The following is a 22,648-nucleotide window of genomic DNA, read 5'->3' as shown; positions in this document are numbered from 1 at the left end:
TTCAACGTCATAGGGAAGTATAAACACTCCAATAATAGTCACACCTTCAACTGATCGCAAATTTGCGCTCAAACAGCAGCAACCTCGTTCTCTGGAAACTCCCTCAAATCCAGAGTCAAGGCTTTCGAACTATTAACGCCTTGATCTCTGTAAATGCCAACCAAAGCATCACTTCTCTCAAACAAACTGTTCTTGAGAGAGATGACTATAAATTGGAAGTCTGGCCCACAGTTGTTTTTGATGTAACTAGCTATCTGGTTGACATTGGCGTTATCCAGAGCAGCATCCACTTCGTCCAACACAAAGAAAGGCGATGGGTGGAACGAGTGGATAGCAAAAAGCAGTGCCAAAGCGGCGATCGTCTTCTCACCTCCTGATAACAGCTCCATGTCTCTGAACCTCTTAAGAGGGGGCATAGCATGATACTTGATTCCAGCTAGATAAGGCTCGTCTTCATCTTCGAGAGTAAGATAAGCCGATCCACCTGAAGGAGACACCCGCGATCTGGTGAGCTCTTTGTAAACGTAGTCGATCTTCTTGGAGATATGCAAAAATGCTTGCATGTACTTCGAGTGTCTTTCGTCCTTCAGAGTTCTGAATGAATTGCTGATTTCCTGCTCCTTTTCGCGAGCAATCTTGAACTCATGATCAATTTCTTCCAGTTTGTTCTCAACCTCATGAAGTCTTTCAGCAGCCTTCATGTTGGGGGAAAAGCCAGACAGTTCTTCGCCAATCGAGCGAATCTTTTCTGAGAACTCTCTATCCAGAGCATCCAGATCTCTGTTCCTGACACTTTCTTCCAGAGAGGAGTAGTCAAACTCAAAATCCTTGAGGATCTCCAGAGCAGCCTCATCTGGGTTTTCCTCGTCACCGTCATTTCCAATCGGCAATTCTGATAGCGAGCCAAACAGTAACGGAACGTCAATATTCTCCATTTTGCAATACCTCAGGATTCCTAGTCTCCCAACAGCAGTCTTCTCCAGATCGGTTTCATACGAAGCTATACTCTTTTGAAGCCCAGTAATCTCAAGTTTGAGATCAGACACTCTTTCGGAGATGGAAGCATTTCTTCTGTTGAGGGCGGAAAGATCGGTATGGAGTTCGTTCAACTCAGCTGCGCTCACTTCAGCTTCAGCTTCAAACCGCGATATTTGCTCCACAAGTTCCTCTCTCCTCTTCTTCTGTTCCTCCAACTGAGTCTCAAACTTAGCTTTGTCCTTTTCCAGTTTGGCAAGTCTGGTCTGAGTGTCTTCAAGTCTCTCTTCTTCAAATACCAGTTTGTTCTCTATCACGGATATGGATTTGGCCAAAACAGCATTTTCTTTGGCAATTTCTCTCTGTTTTTGGCCTTGGGACTCCTCATACGAGCCAATTCCGCCTTGAATGTGATACTTCTGGCAAAAATCTCCATAGACAGAGTCTTGAACCTTCCTCAACTCAACCAACAGCTCGGAAATCACTGACTCCAGTTCTTGAAGCTTTTCCCTGTTGCCCTCAGCATTGGCAAGGATTTCAGCCAGTATCCTCGCCTGGTTCTTAATCTCAGCATCGTAGTCGTGGATCGACCTCTCAAGCTCGGATCTTTTACTTCTCAGAGCCGGAAGCTTATCTTCGAGGTTAGCGATATCGTCAGATATCTTCTTCTCTAGCAGCTCGCTTGGCCGGCTCGATTGAATATCCTCGATTTTTGACCTCAAATCATCTTTCCTCAAGGCCAAAGATTGAGCGTCTTGCTTGTTCCAACGCTTTCCTTCATCTCTGGTTCTACCACCAGTCATCAGTCCAGCCTTGTGAATTATAGACCCCTCCAAAGTCACCACTTTGACATCAACTTTCCTCTCCCATCTCACAAATCTCGCAACATCCATGCTGTCACAAACAACAGCGTTACCACAGACATGCTGTATGGCCTTTTCCATATCAACCTCGAAGTCTAAGATATCAATTGCCGGTCTAGCCTTTTCATGGAGATTGCGAAGATACGCCATTGGAGGCTTCGAAGAGACCGTGCTGAGGGGAATGAACGATGCAACACCAGCACGTTGTTCTTTGAGGTATTCGATACACTTCTTTGCAGTGTCAATGCCATCCACAACTACTGCGTTGAAGTTCTTTCCCAAAATGGTGGCTACAGCAGCCTCGTATCGCTTTTGCTTGGGCTTGCACAGATCATGCATCATTCCCTTGACTCCAGGAAACAACCTCTTGAGCATGGCATTGTTCTCGCGCAATTTGACCTCTCGGGCGGTTTCTCTCTGCGAGGCATTCAACTCATTCAATTCGATCAACACTTCTTTCAACTCCGTCGTGAGAGCAAGCTCTTGAGTCAGGAAAGCCTCTTTACTAGTCTTTAGAGTAGTAAGATCACCTCTTCTCTTGCTTATGGAACTCAAGGTGTCATTCAAAACTGTCGTCGCATCGTCAAGCCTACTCAAAACCTCGCGTTTCATAGATTCCAGTTCCGCGATTCTTCCCTCGGTAATCTCTATTTGTTGTTCAAAAGCATAAGCCTGAGAGGAAAGACTAGCTTTCGTGGCATACAACTCAGATCTCTTAGAGTCCAGATGGCCCCCTTTCATAAGAAAATCTCCTCTCAGCTCGTTGTACTCTTTCTGGGCAACTTCGCTCAAACCCTGTTTCTCCATGTCCTTCAGCTTGGCTTTGAAGTCTGCCTCTTGCTTCCGCAAAGAATCTAGTTGTTTGCGAGCAATCTTCGTAGACTTCTCCTGACGAGAAAGGTCACTTTTCATATCAGCAATTCTCTTTTCATAATCCTTCACCTTTTTAGCGCTCATGTCCATCTTGGTGTTGATGGGGATCATCTCCAGCTTCCTGTCTTCCGCAGATCGCCTGTTTTTAACAATCTGCTTCTCAATCTTGCTGCTTTTAAGCGACTCTTTGGCCAGATCTGATGTGAGATTCTTAAGGAGCAACTCCTCTGTCTTCAAAGTCTCGGTCGTCTCATCCAGAGTGTTTTGGGAATCCTTGATCTTCCGCGATAGGGTCTTACCTTCCTTATCAAGATGGTACAGCTTTACCAGCTGTTGCTGTTGAATGGACTGTTGCTGCTCCTTCAATTTCGACTCATATCTGGTAACCTCGGCGTACTGCTCCTTATACTGTTTGAGCTCTCCGTTGTGAATCCTTCTTGTAGACCATATTGTCTGAGTCTCTTCATGGGCCTTCTCGTGTTCAGATTTGAGTCTATCATACTCATCTTCATATTCAGCGGATCCACTAACAACCTCAACCATTTTACTCAGATCCAGGGAAGATTGAGACGCGATTTTCTCAACATCACCTTGGAACACCAAGAAGTTTCTGGCCTTGATCAAGATATTTTCAGCCTTCAAAACGTCTGAGTATTGCGCCGCAGAATGCGATTTTTCGTTGATCTTGAATTCGCTCGAGCCAGACGCGTTAATGGACCGTTTCAACCTTAACACCTCGCCATCGGTCTTCTCGTATACTGCCATCACATAAGCAGTTGTTGGGGTATCAGACTCTTCGGAATCGATATCGTCATCTTCGGAAAGTCTTGCCCTGTAGATTAAATCCTTAAGCTGCGAAGACCTTAAATGGCTGCTCCGAACACCGAGAACGAACGAAATAGCATCCATCATATTTGACTTTCCAGCACCATTGGGACCAATGATACTCGTGAAATACGAGGTTCCAAAGCTTATTGAAGCAGTTCCACGGTACGACTTGAAGTTGTGGAGTTCCAGACCCACTAGTCGTCCCATTTTATGTGTTTCAGGTGATTTGGATAAGTAGTGATAGCGTTGTGTCACGAAGTAGGAAACACGCGTCTTGTTAGAAACGCGTAGTAGTGTAACTAGAGAAAAAGTAAGGTTAGGAGCAATGTGTACAGGAATATACGAGATGCACGACTCGTGATACACATCATGCAGCATATGTTAAGCCACTCGGATAAGAGGCTTCTGCCATGGGGTTATAAGTTATCGGCATTCTCCGCTATTTTTTCCTCTTCATTCCTGACCAACAGCGCGTTGCAGGAACTGTAAGACTTATTTTGTTTGAACAAAATGCCCTACAACTACGACGCCGGGCCTATCAGGCTAACGACCTCTCCGGAACACAACACCTCTTGTTTCACCAGCATATCCGCCTTCTTTACAGCCAGAAGACCTAGTTACCAGAACAACGTTTTTGTTTCTGAAAAGTCGCAGTTGATCTCTGACGATGAATCTGATTGCCAGGACGAGTCCAAAGATTTGGAAATGGGCCACAAGCTGTTTGCCCCATATGCCGAAAAGAGACCGGAGTTAACCACCAGGTTTGACTCTTCACAAAGGTTAAAACAGCTCAGAGAGATTATGGCTGCTAACAAAGTTGGTGTCTATATTGTTCCATCTGAAGATGAACATCAGAGCGAATACACGGCCGCCAAGGACCAACGTCGCTCGTATATATCTGGATTCACCGGTTCTGCCGGTGTTGCTGTCATAACCCTGACCGATGCCGTTACGTTTGAAGGTGAGGCGGCTCTTTCAACTGATGGACGTTACTTTTTGCAAGCTTCAAATCAGCTAGATGATAACTGGATGCTTTTGAAACAGGGTGTGAGCTCGTATCCTACATGGCAGGCATGGGCACTTTCGAGGACCATCTCCAATCCCTTTTCCAAGACTTTAGCCGTCGACCCCAAGCTGATTACTGATACCGTTGGAAAGTACTTTAAAACCAAATGCTACGATTTCAACGTCGAGTTTCTGCCGATAATGGAGAATCTGGTTGACAAGGCCAGGGGTAAGCTGGGAGACGGAATAAAGTTCTCCAGCAGTAAACTGTTCGAGCTCGAGCTGAAATACAGTGGAGAGACCACCAACAGCAAAGTGGAAAGAGTGAGGGAGTATTTGAAGAAGAAAAAGAGCTTTGGACTGGTTGTTACCGCCCTAGATGATATTGCCTGGCTGATGAATCTCAGAGCTTCTGATATCCCTTATAACCCAGTGTTCTTTGCTTATGTGATCATCGACACTAAGAACGTTTGGTTGTACATTGAGGACTCCAAGATTACCCCAGCGGTTAGAGAATATCTTCATGGAATTGACTCTTTGGTTGTAAAAGACTACAAGCTGTTTTGGGATGATGTTCCTGCCATCAAGAACACCACCAGAGATCCGGATTACGATTCTCTGGTGATACCGGCCGACTCGACTTACGCTCTCACCACCAACGTTCCTTCTACAATCTCGCATGTTGTTCACAAGTCCCTGATTGAAGACTATAAAGCAGTAAAGAATCTGATTGAAATCAGGGGTCATAAGTGGGCTCAACTGAAGGATGGAATCGCTCTATCCAGGTTCTTTGCATGGCTAGAAGAAAAACTGATCGTCAAAAACGAGAAGGTGGACGAGATAGAGGCCGCAGAGATGAATATGTACTACAGAAGTGTTCTCTCCAACTTTAAAGGTTTGAGTTTCGAGACAATTTCTTCTGCTGGTGCGAACGCTTCAATTATCCACTATTCACCTACTCCCTCTGACTTCAGCGTGATTGACAAGAAGCAGGTATATCTTTGTGATTCTGGAGGACAGTATCTCGAAGGAACAACTGACATCACCAGAACCGTCCATTTTACCAAACCAACAGCGGAGGAGATCAAGGCTTACACTCTGGTGCTAAAGGGTCATCTCCAGTTAGCAATGGCGCGGTTCCCACCAGATACTTCGGGTGTGACGTTGGATATATTGGCAAGACAACCACTATGGAAGGAAGGTATGGACTACCGTCATGGAACTGGTCATGGTATAGGATCGTTTCTATGTGTTCATGAAGGACCTTGTGGAATCGGCACCAAGAACTCGAAGCCACTACAGGAGGGAAACGTGATCAGCGATGAACCTGGATACTACAAAGACAAGGTCTTCGGAGTGCGCATTGAAAGTGACATGCTGGTTGTTTCTCGGGAGCGCGATTCCGACGAGCAAAAGTTTTTTGAGTTTGAGTATATCACCAGGGTTCCATTCTGTCGCAAGCTGATAGATACGAGCAGATTGACTCAGGAACAGATTGTATGGCTAAATACTTACAATGATGCGCTAAGGAAAGAGCTTTTGCCGTATCTGGAGGATTGTGGCGATGATAGGGCCATTGATTGGTTGATGAGAGAAACATTGAAGTTTTAGAAGAGGAATATAGAAGCAGAATGAGATCATTGGAAGGAACATGCCGGTTTGATTAGTTAAACAGGGAAACTGGTCTCAAGACAGTTCAGGATTTATGGCTAATGTACTAATGATTAATAAATGAATGAACTTTTTAAAAAATCCAAATGGAAAGGGTTAAATAATCGTTGGAGAAGTCGAAAAGGATTTTTGCGCTTTGCGCTTTTGGTGGTATAAGCCGTTCAAGCCTTAGACAAGAACACTCGAGAACAGATTTTGAGCTTCCTCATGGAGTGCAAGAGGAGCATCTGGGTCAACGGAAAATACAGAGATGGTTGAGATGCAATTTTCGGCCCCAATAACGGTGAATTCTGAGGCCAGAGTGCAATCGCCGTTAACACAGTCAGTGGTTCCAACGCCAGAAGTCGTGGTCTGGCTCACCAGTCCAGTGGTGGAGTCATATGCAATCTTGTAGATGAGAGAGTTTCCAGAGAATCTGGTTGACTGGAAAGATCCAACATCGAGACACGAGGAGCCAAGATCAGAACCGGCTACTGGGAAGTTGACGTTGAGACCAGTAGCAAATGGCAAGACTCTCTCGTTATCACCTTGGGCATCGAAAAGAGCGTTAATCAGCTTTGTGGCTGCTTTGGCATAAATGTATGGAGCAGTGGTCACGTCTCCGTTGAGATTATCCTCAAAGAAGGAGTTGTTTGAATTCGAACCCGAAAAGGCGATCGAAGGATATCCCCGCTCGGCAGCATAATGAGCAGAACCAATGGTTCCGGAGAGGACGTAGTCTCTGGCTCCCATGTTGGTTCCCTCATTTGGTCCTCCAACTACCAGATCAATTGACATATTGTTGAAGTAGTTTGGAAGAATGTAGTCAAAGGCAAACGCAACACATGCAGCTGGAGTACCGTTAAAGTACCAGATGTTGATGTCAGATTCCTCATAACCCCAAGCTGGGTCTCCAGCCTTCTTGTACGAGAAAATTGAGTCTTGCTGCAAAACGTTCGTGGATGGGATCACAAATCTTCCTCCTTGACCAGACATCTGGACTGCTGGAGCGGAAAGGAGAACCGTGTGGCCAGCGTTTTTGAGTTCGTAGTAGAGAGCGCGGATGTTGGTTGCCGCCCAGGAGTCATCGTTTGTGAGCAGGATATTCTTTGCAAAAGAGGTGGAGGCCAGTAGGGCTGCAGTAGCAAGGCTAGTTAGTTTCATCTTTTGGAGACGCCGACAAAATCTGCTGAGAGTTGAGGATTTTTCAGTCTTGGTATGGAGTTTGATTCAGCGCGGCTTATAGACCCCTATTTATAACATTCCTCGATATTGAAAAAGAACTGCTACATCTCCTTTTTTGGAAATATTCTTTGATCTTGATTCCAATTTAGTACAAATGAACTGCTTTATCGCTCAATGGCAACGTGGGATGTCATTTAATGCAAGAAGCACATATCTGTTCCTCCCATACCGATTGGGACGAAATAGTATATCCATTGAGGATACCATTTTGGATAATGTCTCCCCATTTGGCTCAGTGAACCCAGAAGGATTCCCTAGAAACCTAAATTTTTTTATCTTTGTGTGTTCTCGGTCACTTGGGGGTTCTACACCGCTTTCTGCTCGTACCTTTTTGAGCCGCTTCGTGCAAGCGCTGTCCGGTAGCCGCCTAAACATGGAAAAAACCCACTACACTCTCAAACAGGATGCTGTATACTCAATGTTTTTTCTATAGGTTTATCGAGCCGATTTCATTATCCACAGCAATTTTTGTTTGCAATTTTTGGTTTCAATTTTCATGCAATAAGCAGCGACACGTTGATCTAGGCAATTGACGCTGTGCATTGAGCGGCTTTCCGAGGTCCACGTGCCGAGCTCATCGAACGGGGGAAATTTAGACAACCTCCAAAAGCGGCAACGGCCATATAAACATATTTGAGAAGTTATTCTTGAAGCAAGTGTGGTTAAATTCATTTTATCAGTTGCATGTCTTTATAATGGGGTTTCATTGTAGGATAAAGGGGGAGAGGATTGGGTAGAATTGTCAAGTGGAAGACGACTACTATCTTGAATAAAACAGCCATTACAGTCCAAAATCAAATTCTTATCTTTCTGATCTAGAACAATCCCTCAATATCTCCCTTTTCGTCAACCTCAACATTCATGAAACCGGCGTGGGTAGGAAGACCAGGAATGGTCATGATGGCAGCCGCCAAAGCATACAAATACCCAGCACCCGCACTAATCTTGACCTCTCTGATAGGAACGGTGAATCCCGAAGGAACGTTCTTCAGCTTGGGGTCATGACTGAGCGAGTACTGAGTCTTCGCAATACAGATGGGCAAATTTCCAAATCCCTGGGACTCATAGCGCTTGACCTGTTCCTTGGCCAAATCGCTCAACTCAATTCCATCAGCTCCATACATCTTCTGTGCGATGGTGGTGAGTTTTTGCTCCACCGTCTGGTCCAAGTCGTAAAGGAACTGAGGAGTAGTAGACTCGTTCGAGGCAGCAGCCTTGACAACAGCATGGGCCAAATTTTCAGCTCCAATACCACCCTGGGCCCAGTGGTTGGTAGGAACGGCATCAAGAGCACCAGCCTTGAGGGCCTCTTGTCTAATAGCCTCGATTTCCTCCGCGGTGTCTGTAGAAAACTGGTTGATTGCAACCACTACTGGCGATCCGTAGGTTTTGGCATTGGCAATCTGTTTTGCCAAATTCGCACAACCAGCTCTGACCAGTTCAACATTCTCTTGGAGGTACTCTTCAGGAAGCGATTGACCTGGCTTAACATCAGGAGCACCACCATGAAGTTTCAAAGCTCTGACAGTAGCAACCAGAACAGTCACATCTGGCTTGAGACCAGAAGCCCTGCACTTAATGTTGAAGAATCTCTCTCCACCCATAGTGAAGTCAAAGCCGGCCTCGGTAACGACGAAGCCCTTTCTGGCGTCGGAGCCAACCGGTCTACCAGCCAGCTTCAAAGCAACTTTATCGGCGATAACAGAAGACGCTCCGATGGAAATATTGGCAAAAGGCCCAGCATGCACGAAAACTGGGGTTCCTTCCAGAGTCTGCATCAAGTTCGGCTTAATAGCGTCTTTGAGCAGAGCAGTAATTGCACCCGCGCAGCCAACATCCTCGGTGGTGATTGGAACACCCTGATGATTAGAACCAATCACCATTGTTCCAACTCTGTTTCTGAGATCGTGAAGATCGCTAGAGAGAGCCAATATGGCCATTAACTCGGAAGCAACAGTAATATCGAAGCCTGTCTTTCTGGTAAAACCCTTTTCAGTTGGGGCCTCACCAATCGTAACACCTCTAACGAATCTGTCGTTAACGTCTAACACTCTCTTCACAGTGATTGTGTCAGGATTAATATCCAATCTGGCGAATTTTGCAGCCTCCTCTTCGGAGAGTGAATCAGGATTAGTCTCTTGAATTCCCAGTTTCGACAAACGCTTCAACATCGATGGAGAGAACGATCTCTTACCCTTTTTGACGGGAACCAAACGCTTGTAAAGAGCCTTATCGCCCTGAGTGGCCTCGTGGAACATTCTCGTATCAATAGCAGCGGCCAACAGGTTGTTGGCAGCCCCAATGGCATGGATGTCTCCGGTCAAGTGCATGTTGAACTCGTCCATGGGAATGACCTGAGCATAACCTCCACCAGCAGCTCCACCTTTAACACCAAAAGTTGGACCCATAGAAGGTTGTCTGACGTTGGCAATGGCTGGGAGCCCGAGATGGGCTCCAAGAGCCTGGACGATTCCCATGGTGGTGGTGGACTTTCCTTCTCCCAGAGGGGTCGGCGTAATTCCAGCTACAAGCACATAGTAACCATTCTCACGCCTGTGCTCAAGTCTCTTGAAAACATCAAGCGAAACCTTGGCCTTGTAGTGGCCATATGGCTCAAGCTCGGAGTCCTTGATGCCCAGCTCCTCTGCTATATCGGTGATATGTCTAGGGGTTTGCGCCCTGGAAATGGCAATGTCGGATGGAACAGGGTCAAGGAGCTTTAAAGGAAGAGGAGTGATGCGTGCCAATTGGCTTTCCTTCTGGAGTTGACGTTCAGCCGCAAGTTTCACGTTCTCGACCAACATGGCAATGGTCATAGGGCCCACTCCACCGGGAACAGGCGTGATAAAAGAGGCCTTTTCTTTGGCAGTTTCGTACTCAACATCACCAACAAGTCTCTGTCCGCTTTTCTTGGTGGAGTCCGCAACGTAGTTGATACCAACATCGATGACAACTGCACCGGGCTTGATCCACTCACCCTTCACAAAGTTGGGTCTTCCGACAGCAGCCACAACGATGTCAGCACCTCTAACAATTTCGGGAATGTTGGTGGACCGACTGTGCACAATTGTGACTGTGCAGTCAGCATTTCTGAGCATTGCAGCGACTGGAGTTCCGACGATATCGGACCTTCCAATGACAACGGCATGCTTACCACTGAGCTCAACACCAGACTCTTCCAACAGCTTCATACAACCGTGAGGAGTACAAGGCAAGAACAAAGGCTGACCACCTCTTTTAGCAAGCTCACCAGTGTTATATCTGTCAAAGCCGTCGACATCTTTGGCTGAAACCACGCTGTTGGTGATCTTCACCTCGTCTATGTGTTTGGGCAAAGGCAGTTGGATCAACACACCGTGAACGTTGGTGTCATCGTTCAGTTTCTCGATGTGGTTAAGCAGTTCACGTTCAGAAACATCTTCGGCCAATCTGATCACTTCACAATGAATGTTGGACTCTTTAGAAGCCTTTAGCTTCATGCGAACATAGGCAGACGAGTCTGGTCTGGAGCCAACCTGAATGATCACCAAAGAAGGCTTGAAACCTGGAACTTCGTTTTGCTTCACTGTGATCGCGTCAGCAGCAGTGCTTCGTATTCTCTTGGCCAAGTTTGTTCCGGAAAGGACCTCTGCGGCTAGAGCTGGAGACGTTACCGATATAGATCTAGTACCTCTAGCAGCTGAGGCCACCAGACGTGCTAGACCAGCCCTACGAGCGACAGTCTTTGCCGAGTTTTGTAGCATGGATCAAAATGTGTGCAACTATCCAGGCAAAAGCCAATATGTCGGTTTGGTTGCTGGAATTGAAATGCCTTGGGTCTGCTCCAGCGTATGGTATTTAAATTTATTTTGAAAAATTGCGTGCTTCTGAGACCGGTCCCGTAATTACACAAGAGGTCGATGAGGCTGACTCTTCTGGTGAATTAGGTGACTCTGTAACGGAAACGATGGCACGTCAACAGCGAAAGGACGACGAGTCAGTAATGTTATATGCATATCTATTGTTCTGTGCTTATGCTTGAAAAGGAGTCACTTGTCGTTTAGATATCAGAATTGCTGTCGTTGAATGTCCTGGTTGTTTGGGTAGGCTCAACACCGATTGGATGCTTTTATGTAGTGAGGAATAGGCAGGTATGAATGTGACTAATTGTAGCTGAGAAACCAGTCTATTTGCTGAGACTCGAGTTCAGGATTGTGTAAATTGAGACTATGTTTTCCCAATGAGTTAGCTTGGGCTCCCTGAATTCCGAGAAAGGAAGGTCTAGCGTTTCTGGGATTCTTCAAAAAACCTGCCATTTGAGATTTATAGTCCATTAGCAAAAGCAATGTGAAGTTAGCAAAGCCCCGACCGACTATTTTAGCCGTTTGAATCGACCCGGACGTGCTAAATGCGAAAGGATGAGGGGAGTATTTGACAGTTGAGGGGACCAAAGGGAAAGAGAGATGGAGTACACACGAGGAGGCAGATGAGCAAAGGAGGAGACAATATATGGAGACGAAATATGAAATATGAAATCAGATACCAGAAAGAAAGCGGAGATAGTGTGTCTATTTTTAATCAGGTTGGATGAAGTGCATAGTCGAGACTGAGAGTAGCTAGCTAGCCAATTTCCGAAATCTTTAATATCCAATCTCAGGTATGCTTGCATGAGCCGCACGAGCTTGATGAACTCACAAGCAGGTGAGGGCCACAGAGCACAATTTAAGGCTAAGGAATGTAGTCCGCAGTACTTTTAGTGAAAGGGGTATATTTCGGTCATACTAGGGTGTTTATATGCGTGAAAATTGTGTTAACGATCTATCGTTTACGATACAGGATATCTCCGAGACTTAGTCCAAGGGCAATCAATAGGCTATCAGAGGAGGTCAGCTTCTCCCAGACAATCAGACAATATTTGTTGGATTTAAGGTGTTTATAATAAAAGTATTCAATTGTACAACTTTGGACTTGCCTTTATCAATTATGCGGGATAATTTGGAGAGGATCAAGCGATAACATTTGGTCCATAATCAGATGAATAAGCAAGCCACCTTCCGAAGCAGGCTCCGACCTACCAGAGGGGAGAGCATTAATCAGAGTGACACCAGAGATGAACATCACCAAATATCAAAGATCAGCATATTAGTCTAACTCTTAAACCTCTATGTGCCAGGGCTTGAATAAGAAAACGGGCCTTGCCGTTTCCCATCGTTGAGCGAGCCAGCCCCGGTGATGTGAGTAAGTAATTGCCATATGAGGGCTGAGTGGGTGAATCAAGTGACCAATTCCAGTTGGCAAGTAGTAGGCATTTAAGCACATAAGGAAATAAGGAAATAAGGACATTCATATATATATATATATATGAATGACCTTATGTAAATATATGTATATCTATGCATTCATATGTCTAACAATCACCAGTAGCATAATAATCATATACCTCACCACTATCTTGCCAAATTGAGTATCACTACCTCACTAGCTTACATTAGCTCATCTCCCACTATCTCGCGCCTGACAAACGATACCTCGCCCCACTCCGACATCTCAACACTTTGAAACAGTACTCCAAACAACCCAATGCTATCAAAACTCTCCAATTTTTCAGTAAACTTGACACCGCTGTTATATATAAATAAGAAGCCTCCAATTTCCTTCACTTTCTCCCCCAATTCCCCACCTTTGGGATCTTATTCTTTACTCACCCTTCATAAATTGACAGACTATCTGTAAATGGAGAAAAAACTGGAGGTTCAAATCAAGATGATCTCCCTAATCACCGGACGCCATAGCAAACAACCCATCCAAACGACCGCCATAGATCGGCAACACGCTGCATATATTGCCCAATCACGTGCTTGCTACTCACCTGCTTTTTTCCCTTTTCAAGCCCCACACCTTGGCCGGTTCTGTTCGCCAAACCACCTGTTCAAAACCAGCTGTTACGTGAAGCCCATGCCCCGGGCCTTTGCTCTTGTTGTCTTGCTTGATGTCATCCAACGCCAACAAACCTTTCGGATCTCACCAGCAATTCAATGTGTCACAGCCAATGGAACTGAGCATATCTGGCTCTCCTGAAATCGACCCTAACACACCACAACATCACCAGCCACTGCAGAGCCTGCAACAAAAGCGCCAATATTCGCAATCCTACATTCTTCCTGGTGGCGCAAAACGCGGTGCCATCAGCTCAAACGCCCAAGATAGTGCAACTGTGCCTATTTTGCAGTCTGTTGTAGGTGATCATCCATCTCTGGTCCAGCAAACACCCCAGAAGAAGGCCACAATAGCTGCTGTCAAGACCCCCACCCCCTCACTGCTTACAGGCGAAGTACCTGCGTCCCCGAACATGGTTGGCTCGCCCAAACTGAAGTCGATTGCCCGTATCTTTGAGACTGAAGGCAGTGTGGGAGCTTCAAGTGACATGAACGATTTGCCGGCGACGGGACAATCGCCTGATTCTGCGCCTGAGCAACAGTCCGAGGCGAATTCCCACGATATCGCCATTGATCAGAAAACAGAGGCCTCTGAGGATCAGCAGTCCAGCACTTCCGAGCCTTCAAAGGCTACCGAGGAAGAACAGTATCTGTTTTCGCGGCTCCAAGAACCTTTTCGCGAGATTGTGAAGTTGGAGGTGGAATGCCGGAACGGCTGTTTTGACTTGAATAAAAAGCTTTTAGAGGGTGAAGTTGGTCCTGGAGTGATAACGCCGCAGATATGGAACGCCTATAAGAACATTTCAACCTTACTGGATCTATACTATGAAATCCTTACCAGTTGTCTGAGACCGCCTCTCTCGAAGACCGGAAAACAGCTCATTACCAACTACAAGATCCCACGCAGATTGTGGGTATACGGAGTGGTGGCATTTTTAGAAGTCCTGAAGAACGTCTCGTCTGTGTTTATTGACCACGAGATATGCTCCTGTTTCATTTCCCGGTCCTTCAACATCATCAGTTGTCTCACAGACTCTGCGTTTGGCATGGAGGGCTATTGGGCCGAGAGGCTTGGTGATCTTTGCCGCATGGCCATAGCCCTTTACCCTTCAAGGCACATTGACTGGAAAGTCGCGGCCAAGTACTGGTTTGACGTTGCGGCCAGAACTCAGTTTGGCCACGGAAAGATATACTTTCACATGGCTTCGGTAGAGACCGATTCGCTCGAAGCCCTCGTCAGCCTTGCCAAAAGTGTGGCCTGCCGTGATGCCTTTGCTCCATCACCCCAATATCTCTATGGATTAATTGAAACAGCAGGAAACCAACGCAATATTCTTGCGACTATAGAAGTTGCCATGATCGACTTCGTGCGGATCCACAAAATTTTACTCATGCATAATGAGCACAGAGATGCGGCTGCAGTTATCACAAACTTTTCAAACAATTTTGGCCTTGATGGGAACCGCGTCGATTTCTTTGCGTTCCATGGAAGTACCCCAATGTTTCCTCCCGAAAAGCTCACTTTCTGGTATCAGAAGGGCCCCAACTTTGCTATCTGCAACATCACACATCTGATTGGTTTTGGAGACAGCCGCAATCCTCTGGCCAAGCTGTTTGGCCTTCCAGAGGCATTGAAAGAGCGCAAAGATAAGCGTGAGAGAAAGAGCAAGGCCAAGGCCCCCGAGACCGGTACCGACCCAAACAACGTGACTGCAGATGTAGAGACGAATGGTGTAGAGCTGCTGTGTGCAGATGAGCTTACAGAGGAGAAATGGTTCACTTTGATCCCATTTATCAATACCGGCTCCATAGAATTGAGCATGAAGATGTTGAAAAAATACATTACCGGTCCATGGCAGAGCTCCACTCCACACGTGATTGTGTGGCTCTACTTCTTGATCTCACTGGGTGAAGGTGTCAAGAAACATCCCACTTCCAAGCCAATGGTGACATACTTTGTGAAGAAGTTCTTTCCGTGGATGTCTTTGGTCAGGTACTTGAATGACATTCTGTTCCAGGTTAGAAGTGACAAAAAGGCTCTGGATTTGTTAATGACATACTCCAACAGGTACTTTGAGGTTCAGCATGGAGATGTGCTTTCGTACTTCTCCAAGAACGAACGTCTGTTTGAGGTATGGAAATCATGGGGAACTCTCTGGTTTGACCATGTTCATTTCAAAGGGGACTACGCATATGTTTCCGAGACTGGAGCTAAGCCAGAGCTATTTGATCTGCCAACCAGTGGACCCAGGTACGATGGAAAAGAGGACGTTCACAGATTCGTGAGAATTATGGTTCTTGCAAATACCATTGCCGATTACTACGATTTTGGTCTCATCAGAAAGGGAAACCAATACAGGTACTCCGATGCAGTGGCTCCTTTCTTGCAAGAGGAGGAAACTGCCAAACAGACACTCTTTTACTATTTGCGTGATCCCAAGTTTGAGAGTGTCATAGAAAAACCCCAGCCAGAACTGGTTGCCTCGGGTTTAAACGAGCCACTAGACGTGGGAAGTTGGTGTACTCCGGTATCGGTGTGGGATACCCCCGACCCAAGACTCCACTCAGAAGGCTTCATGGACAGTCTGACCCCAATGCGTGAAAGACATGATTCGAGTCTCGATCTAGAGATTGACGAGAACATCGACTTATTGTACGCAGCAGATGCAGAGGCGGACGATTCGGACGATGTCAAAGAGGAAAACGAGTATATGTGCTCCATTTCCCATCCAATCTCCACCAAGCTTGCCGGTGATCTAGGCGAACGTATGGATACATCTGTGACTTGGATTTCACTGGACACCAATACCTGGCTGAAACACTGTGGGCGTCTCTACAATTGCATTCGAAACGACGTTTTCAAACTGTCGATTCCACTGGCTGTTTTCCAGGAACTAAGATCTTTGAGACGTTCCCAGGACGCTTTGGTTTCAGACTCGGCAACCAGGGCAGTGATCACTGTCAGGCAGCTCTACTCCGAGAAAAACATTTATGCTCTACGTGCTGATGGAACGAGGGCATCAAACCTGCATGAGACCACAGAGTTTGAAAACAACAGTACTTGGAGGTCGAACACTGAAGAAATCATATTGAACGCGGTCAAGAAGAGCAACGAACATGGCCGCGACGAAAGGACTGGCGCAGGTTGCCGCATTAATAAGAACAACAAGATTTTGAGCGCGGATGAAGCCGCCACATTCTGCTACAATGCATTGGTTACGGACGATCAGAACATGAGGCTGCGCTCACGGGTTCTGGGCATGACCAGTTACCAAAGCAAGTGGTTGTTCTATCATGTCGAGAGGGTTGCGCAGGGAAGATGTACAGATTAAGTTCGTTAGGCCGGATATAAAAGCTAATGATCATTTTTGGCTTAGTCACAATCGAATGGTGGTATTGTAGTAGAAGCGGAGCATGAGTTTAGTCTGAATAGTCATTACTTTAGCTATAATCATTACATTTTTCAACAACAGCCTTCCTCATCCTCCGCTATAGCCCCTCTAAAATGTTCACCAGCAGACCTTTCCTATATCCTCTGCCACTGGTAATACAATTCCATGTCCAAGCCTTCAGCCAGGGTAAATTTGCCGTTTCCAAGAGTTATGGTATCACCTATGACCAGCTCACTCGCGGATTTGAACTGGTCTTTGAAGCTCACTAGTAAGACACTTCTTCCATCACCAAGTTCTGCAACACACGCATATGGGGAGGCAACTTCGAGTTTCCTAATGGTGAAAGTTTGGGTGTGATGTCTTTCAGCACCTTTCGCAGGAAAATGTGTGAAATTCGTTGCATTATACCAAGTGTTGATCTTAGCAACGTTCTCGGCTAGCTGCGACACCAGTGAGCCATTACCCAGATCTGGGGGAACCAGTCTTGGGTGTTTTTCAGCCATAGAAACAAGCTCCTCCTGATTATAAGCGTCATGAAATAAACTGAACGAGTTATTCCCTGAACCCTGGTTTGTCGTAAGCAACTGCTTGTGGATCTGTGAAAGGTCCACACTGTGTGGGGTCGGATTCAGAGGCTGCCCAATGCTACCTTCTTTCAGCAACTCACTTATGGGTGCAGTTTTGACCTGTCGCCTTATACTGCCATCTCTCCTTATTGTGCTTGAATTTTCTGTGGATTCCAGGCCAAACAATGACCTTGGACAGGATTTTTCACCTTGCTCCGTAAGAGGCTTCTTGCTGAGTGCTCGACTAAACAGACTATCCTGGTTATTTCGATTCACCACTTCACTTAGGGGAATCCTGCGTTTTCGACTATTTTGTTCCTCGGTCATCTTTGTCTTGAACAAGTTGCTTTGTTCCTAGTACTCTAGTAAGTGTAGGAAAGATAAGGTTTTAAAAGGTAAACAGAGAATCAAGCTAATCGATTTGCATGGCCACGCCCTTAGCGTGCATGGGCTACTAAGTATGCTAACTATCTTTCGTTTCGAATCGTTACGCTAATATATACAGGTGATTTTAAAGAGTCTAACTAAGCATGAACGACGCATTCACATACAAGTCCAGCATCGGATTCTCTCCAGTCTTGGTGGTGGTGGCGTCTATGTCGGACCATTGCTCCAGAAACTCACGGTGGGTAGAGGTTTTGCATATTTTTCCCACTACTTGACGGTACATGTCTTTCATGAGTTCGAAATCAGTAGGAAACATAATATCAAAGTAACCCTGAAGCACCATGTATGAATCTGTAGTCACCATTCGGTCGTTGAGCATAGTTTGGACAACTGGAGACATGTAACCTGGAGACGAGTCTGGTAAGCTGTGGAAATCGGAAGCCAGAAGACGGTGCTCGGGGAACTTTTCCTTCAGAATGAGAAAGAATTGCAAGAGACGACTTGGGATATACTCCGAATCACTCAATTCAGCCCTTAGAGGATTGAGAGAGTTTTTCATCTGATTGTAAAAAACAGGCTTCTCCAGTGGATGCTGCCCCCAAAGACGTGGACCAGGAGCATGCAAAACGGGATACCTTCCCTCTTCCCTCAAGGTCAGAAATGCCTCAGTCCAGCCATCCAGTCTGGGTGAAAAGTACTCTCTCATGTCACCATTTTGGTCAATCAGCACGTACCCCTGGTGAGGCTGTTGGGTATTGATATCGTATTTCACAACATCGTGTGCAAAGTTATCAAACACTTCCAGACCAATAAAGAAACAGGGATCACTCACAACCTCTTTCCATTCAAAAATAGACTTATTGATGATCTCCACTTTGTCTTTGTGGTCTCCTCCCTCAGCTTTCAACCTCAGTTCAATCGCTGATTGTTTCTGCTTCTCTGCCAATCTTCCTGAAATTTCAATGATTTTGTACTTTGTTCTGGCATAAACATCAGGTTGTCTTTCTCTGATGTAGTTCAGGATATTCAGCATCAGCGTTCCATTACCACCGCCCATCTCGTATATTATGAGGTCATTGTAGGGGTATTGCGTAAGCTTGTAGTTCACAAGTAGATATCTGGCCAGGGCCTCGCCATAATACGGCTGGAATAGTTCTGTCGGTGTGTGCCATAATTGCAAGGAAGGTCTTGTTATCCTCTGTTCCTTTGCTTCGTTAGAAGGCTCGTTTTCATGGTCGTACTTATCGTATGCCTTCAGCCAATGTGCCATGAAATCTTCCTGAGATTTTAGATTCTTGTAGTCAAAAGGCTTTGCCGGATGGAAAATCTCCGCTTCTTTTGAAAAATAACCGTAATTAGGATTGTACAACGAATCCTCGATGAAATCCCTCGTTAGCATCTTGCAAGCTCTCGGTCTCTCCCTCCGCCTAGATAGCTTCTTGGAGTTTGTCAACGGATACTCCAAGAAAGAAGCCAAATTTTTCTGGTACTTCAAAGACTCCACACCACCTTCTTCCAAGACTGTCTTCAACACATTTGCGTTCAATCGTATTGTCTTCTTCGCTTCTTCTATGGGCACCTCGTTCTCGGGCAATCTGTACTGCAAACTTGATGGGAGAACCGAGTAATCGTGCACGAACTCCTTCTTCTTTTCAACTAGCGTTAACGACTTCGTGCTAAACGCGCGACGTCTCACAGCTGTGGTCAGTCGAAACATGGTTGAATAGCTGGTTCTTATCCACTCTGTTAAGATTATTCAGAGTGTTGAACAAAGCTCTTTAGGCGATGGCTCGATGGGTCGTGTGCCAACCCCATAAACTTTTCAGCTCATGAAGAGGCCACTAAACAAGAGATTTTTGTGAGATTCGGTTTCTTTCTTTCTACTAGTGAATTTCTCATCTCGGGACATTCACAAGAAAAACAATACGCTACTATGGGGTAAGTCATAAGAGGGTTTTTGTTGTGACCAGCTTGTTTACATACTAACGTTTTTCATAGAGTCCCCGCATTGTTCAGATGGCTCTCCAAGAAGTATCCAAAAATCATCTCTCCAGTGATAGAAGAGGAAGCAGTTGAAATTGGAGGGATAATCCGGCCTCCAAGTTATGCTAATCCAAATCCAAATGGTGAGTTGGACAATCTTTATCTGGATATGAACGGTATCGTGCATCCGTGTTCTCATCCAGAACATAAACCTGCACCAGAGACTGAGGATGAGATGATGCTTGATGTGTTCAAGTATACAGACAGAGTATTGAACATGGCGAGGCCTAGAAAGATTCTGATGATTGCAGTGGATGGAGTGGCTCCTCGTGCAAAGATGAACCAGCAGCGATCAAGACGTTTCAGGTCTGCCCAGGAGGCTAAGCTGGCCAATGAGGAACGTGAGAGGCAGATTGCTGAAAGAGAGACGAGGGGTGAGCAGATTGATTTGGCGATCAAGGGAAAGAAGTCTTGGGATTCTAATGCAATTACTCCTGGAACCCCGTTCATGGATACACTTGCCTCGGCGTTGAGATACTGGGTGGCCTATAAGCTGGCCAGTGACCCTGGTTGGGCAAACCTGCAGGTGATCATCAGCGATGCTACGGTTCCAGGTGAGGGTGAACACAAGATCATGGGGTTTATCAGGTCACAGAGATCGGATCCCGAGCATGATCCTAATACCTCCCATTGTATTTATGGTCTCGATGCTGATTTGATCTTCTTGGGTCTGGCGACTCACGAACCCCATTTCAGAGTTCTAAGAGAAGATGTTTTTGCTCAGGATAACAGATCGATGAGATTGAAAGACCAGCTGACCATTACCGATGATATGAGAGCGAGAATTGAGGAAAACGATGCCAAGAAACCTTTTCTGTGGTTGCATGTCAGCATCTTGAGAGAATACCTAGAGGTTGAGCTCAGTGTTCCCAGATTGCCATTTAAATTTGATTTGGAAAGAGCCATTGATGACTGGGTATTCATGTGTTTCTTTGTGGGTAACGATTTCCTTCCCCATCTTCCCTCATTGGACGTGAGGGACAACGGTATCGACATTTTGATCAACATCTGGAAGCGTTCTCTTCCGTCCCTGGGTGGTTATATGACCAAAGACGGGCATATTGATTTAGGAATCGTTGAAAAATTGATGCAGCAATTGGGTACTCAAGAAGATGGAATCTTCAGAAAGAGATACGAGAATGAGAGAAGGAGGGAAGACAACAATAAGAGATATAAGGCCGAAAGGGAGCAGAACGCGGCCATCAGAAACCAGTTTATGTCTTCGGTTTCAAAGGGACAGGATAAAGCTCCTCTTCAGCCCAACCAAAATATCCCGTTGTATACTCCCGGAGGTCAGAGTGTTGGCCAGACTCATATGTCTAATCACGAAGTGGTAGCAAACCGTGCTGCCGTCACCATTGCCAACATGGAGAATAAAAATGTGGCAGAGATGTTGAAAGCGAATCTCTTGAAGAAACCTGACTCGGTTAGTGCCGCTAGTGCTGTTGAAGTGAAAGCCGAGGATGCTGCGCTCCCCGTGGATGTCTCTGAGGCGTCCGCTGGCGATAAGAGAACTGCTTCTGCGATATCGAGCGATTCAGAGAGCGATTTGAACGGGGACGCAAGGTTATGGCAGCCAGGATACAGAAGGAGGTACTACCAGATGAAATTTCACACTACGGATGAAGACGAGATCGAGAGGATCAGGCACGATATGGTCAAGTGCTACTGCGAGGGAATATCTTGGGTGTTGTTGTATTACTACCAAGGATGCCCGTCATGGAGTTGGTACTACCCTTACCATTACGCCCCGTTTGCAGCTGACTTCGAGGGACTTGCAGGGACAAAAGTCACATTTGAATTAGGAAAACCAATTTTGCCGTTTGAACAATTGATGAGTGTATTGCCTGCTGCATCTGGTCACAATCTACCTGAAATTTTCAGACCTCTGATGAGCGATCCCAACTCGGAAATCATTGACTTTTACCCCGAGGATTTTGCCATAGACATGAACGGAAAGAAGATGTCGTGGCAAGGAATAGCGCTACTTCCTTTCATTGACGCGCAGAGACTGTTAACTGCGGTGAGGGCCCAATACCAGTTTTTGAGTGAGGCCGAAAAGGACAGAAATGCTCTCAAGCACGAAGAGCTCTTCATTAGTTGCCACAACAAAAATTTTGCCCGGTTTAACGAAGAATTATACTTGAAGCAAACTACTGCCAGAATTACATTTCCTTCGTCAAACACTGGGTTGGCTGGTGAGGTTTACCCCAACGAGTTATACGCCAACACTCGGTGTATGCCGTACAAGCTCAGAGAGGGTGATTACGAGGATATTCCTAACAATGCCTACATGAGAATTGGATACGAGATGCCTCCTAAGGCAGAAGGCAAGTCTATGCTTCTCACCGGTTTCATTTCTCATCTACGTGCAATCACGCAGGAGGACAGAGATGCCATTATGTACTCCGGTAACGGAGGCTACCACCGTAATAACAGAGGCTATCAGAACAAAGTGACCGAAGATTACAAGAAATATGTGGGTCCTGCTAGTGAAAGCATGTATGGGCTGCGTGTTGGTGGATACAAGGCGTTTCTTCAATTGTACCAGCAGCAACAGCAGCAACCCGTGCAAGCCAATTATGCTCCATCGTATAACAACAGTCAGGGATATCACTCTAGCCAGGGATATCAGTCTAATCAAGGTTATCAGCATAACCAGAACAGAGGCGGCTATGGGGGCAGGGGCAGAGGTCGCGGTGGCTACCATGGAGGATCTAACGGCCACAATGGTGGTCATAATGGGGGCTACAATAACCACAATGGAAATAGAGGCTCGTACCAGCAGTCAGGGTACCAAAGACGTGACGACTACAGGAGGTAGGTTATTATTAGTTGTGTATATTTAGCCTAAAAACTTCATTATTGAATGTTTCTCTATATTTCATTCTCAGTTCTTATTCCCA

The 22,648-nt window shown here is 45.9% G+C and overlaps 9 protein-coding genes across 9 annotated transcripts; 4 read left to right on the top strand and 5 right to left on the bottom strand.

Moving 5' to 3' along the window:
* Positions 1 to 68: 68 nt before the first annotated feature.
* KUCA_T00004228001 (uncharacterized protein) lies at positions 69 to 3,746 on the bottom strand (the record flags this gene model as incomplete). Its single annotated transcript, XM_022600940.1, has 1 exon — positions 69 to 3,746. The coding sequence occupies one exon, from the start codon at positions 3,744 to 3,746 to the stop codon at positions 69 to 71; it is 3,678 nt and encodes a 1,225-aa protein (XP_022460236.1).
* A 303-nt stretch (positions 3,747 to 4,049) lies between these two features.
* KUCA_T00004227001 (uncharacterized protein) lies at positions 4,050 to 6,155 on the top strand (the record flags this gene model as incomplete). Its single annotated transcript, XM_022600939.1, has 1 exon — positions 4,050 to 6,155. The coding sequence occupies one exon, from the start codon at positions 4,050 to 4,052 to the stop codon at positions 6,153 to 6,155; it is 2,106 nt and encodes a 701-aa protein (XP_022460235.1).
* Positions 6,156 to 6,383: 228 nt separating this feature from the next.
* Positions 6,384 to 7,358, bottom strand: KUCA_T00004226001 (uncharacterized protein; the record flags this gene model as incomplete). The annotated part of the gene is made up of 1 exon (XM_022600938.1): positions 6,384 to 7,358. The coding sequence occupies one exon, from the start codon at positions 7,356 to 7,358 to the stop codon at positions 6,384 to 6,386; it is 975 nt and encodes a 324-aa protein (XP_022460234.1).
* A 175-nt stretch (positions 7,359 to 7,533) lies between these two features.
* Positions 7,534 to 7,872, top strand: KUCA_T00004225001 (uncharacterized protein; the record flags this gene model as incomplete). Its single annotated transcript, XM_022600937.1, has 1 exon — positions 7,534 to 7,872. The coding sequence occupies one exon, from the start codon at positions 7,534 to 7,536 to the stop codon at positions 7,870 to 7,872; it is 339 nt and encodes a 112-aa protein (XP_022460233.1).
* Positions 7,873 to 8,254: 382 nt separating this feature from the next.
* KUCA_T00004224001 (uncharacterized protein) lies at positions 8,255 to 11,182 on the bottom strand (the record flags this gene model as incomplete). The annotated part of the gene is made up of 1 exon (XM_022600936.1): positions 8,255 to 11,182. One exon carries the CDS (start codon positions 11,180 to 11,182, stop codon positions 8,255 to 8,257), a length of 2,928 nt encoding a protein of 975 aa, XP_022460232.1.
* A 2,225-nt stretch (positions 11,183 to 13,407) lies between these two features.
* KUCA_T00004223001 (uncharacterized protein) lies at positions 13,408 to 16,686 on the top strand (the record flags this gene model as incomplete). Its single annotated transcript, XM_022600935.1, has 1 exon — positions 13,408 to 16,686. One exon carries the CDS (start codon positions 13,408 to 13,410, stop codon positions 16,684 to 16,686), a length of 3,279 nt encoding a protein of 1,092 aa, XP_022460231.1.
* A 194-nt stretch (positions 16,687 to 16,880) lies between these two features.
* Positions 16,881 to 17,639, bottom strand: KUCA_T00004222001 (uncharacterized protein; the record flags this gene model as incomplete). The annotated part of the gene is made up of 1 exon (XM_022600934.1): positions 16,881 to 17,639. The coding sequence occupies one exon, from the start codon at positions 17,637 to 17,639 to the stop codon at positions 16,881 to 16,883; it is 759 nt and encodes a 252-aa protein (XP_022460230.1).
* Positions 17,640 to 17,832: 193 nt separating this feature from the next.
* On the bottom strand, positions 17,833 to 19,416 carry KUCA_T00004221001 (uncharacterized protein; the record flags this gene model as incomplete). The annotated part of the gene is made up of 1 exon (XM_022600933.1): positions 17,833 to 19,416. The coding sequence occupies one exon, from the start codon at positions 19,414 to 19,416 to the stop codon at positions 17,833 to 17,835; it is 1,584 nt and encodes a 527-aa protein (XP_022460229.1).
* Positions 19,417 to 19,484: 68 nt separating this feature from the next.
* On the top strand, positions 19,485 to 22,566 carry KUCA_T00004220001 (uncharacterized protein; the record flags this gene model as incomplete). The annotated part of the gene is made up of 3 exons (XM_022600932.1): positions 19,485 to 19,496; positions 19,552 to 19,637; positions 19,698 to 22,566. 3 exons carry the CDS (start codon positions 19,485 to 19,487, stop codon positions 22,564 to 22,566), a joined length of 2,967 nt encoding a protein of 988 aa, XP_022460228.1.
* Positions 22,567 to 22,648: the final 82 nt, after the last annotated feature.

This window comes from Kuraishia capsulata, genomic scaffold (assembly GCF_000576695.1).
Source record: "Kuraishia capsulata CBS 1993 genomic scaffold, Kuraishia_capsulata_scaffold_5, whole genome shotgun sequence".
Classification (NCBI taxonomy): Eukaryota; Fungi; Ascomycota; class Pichiomycetes; order Pichiales; family Pichiaceae; genus Kuraishia; species Kuraishia capsulata.
Note: the sequence above shows the minus strand (reverse complement) of the source record. Positions and strands in the feature narration are given on the sequence as shown.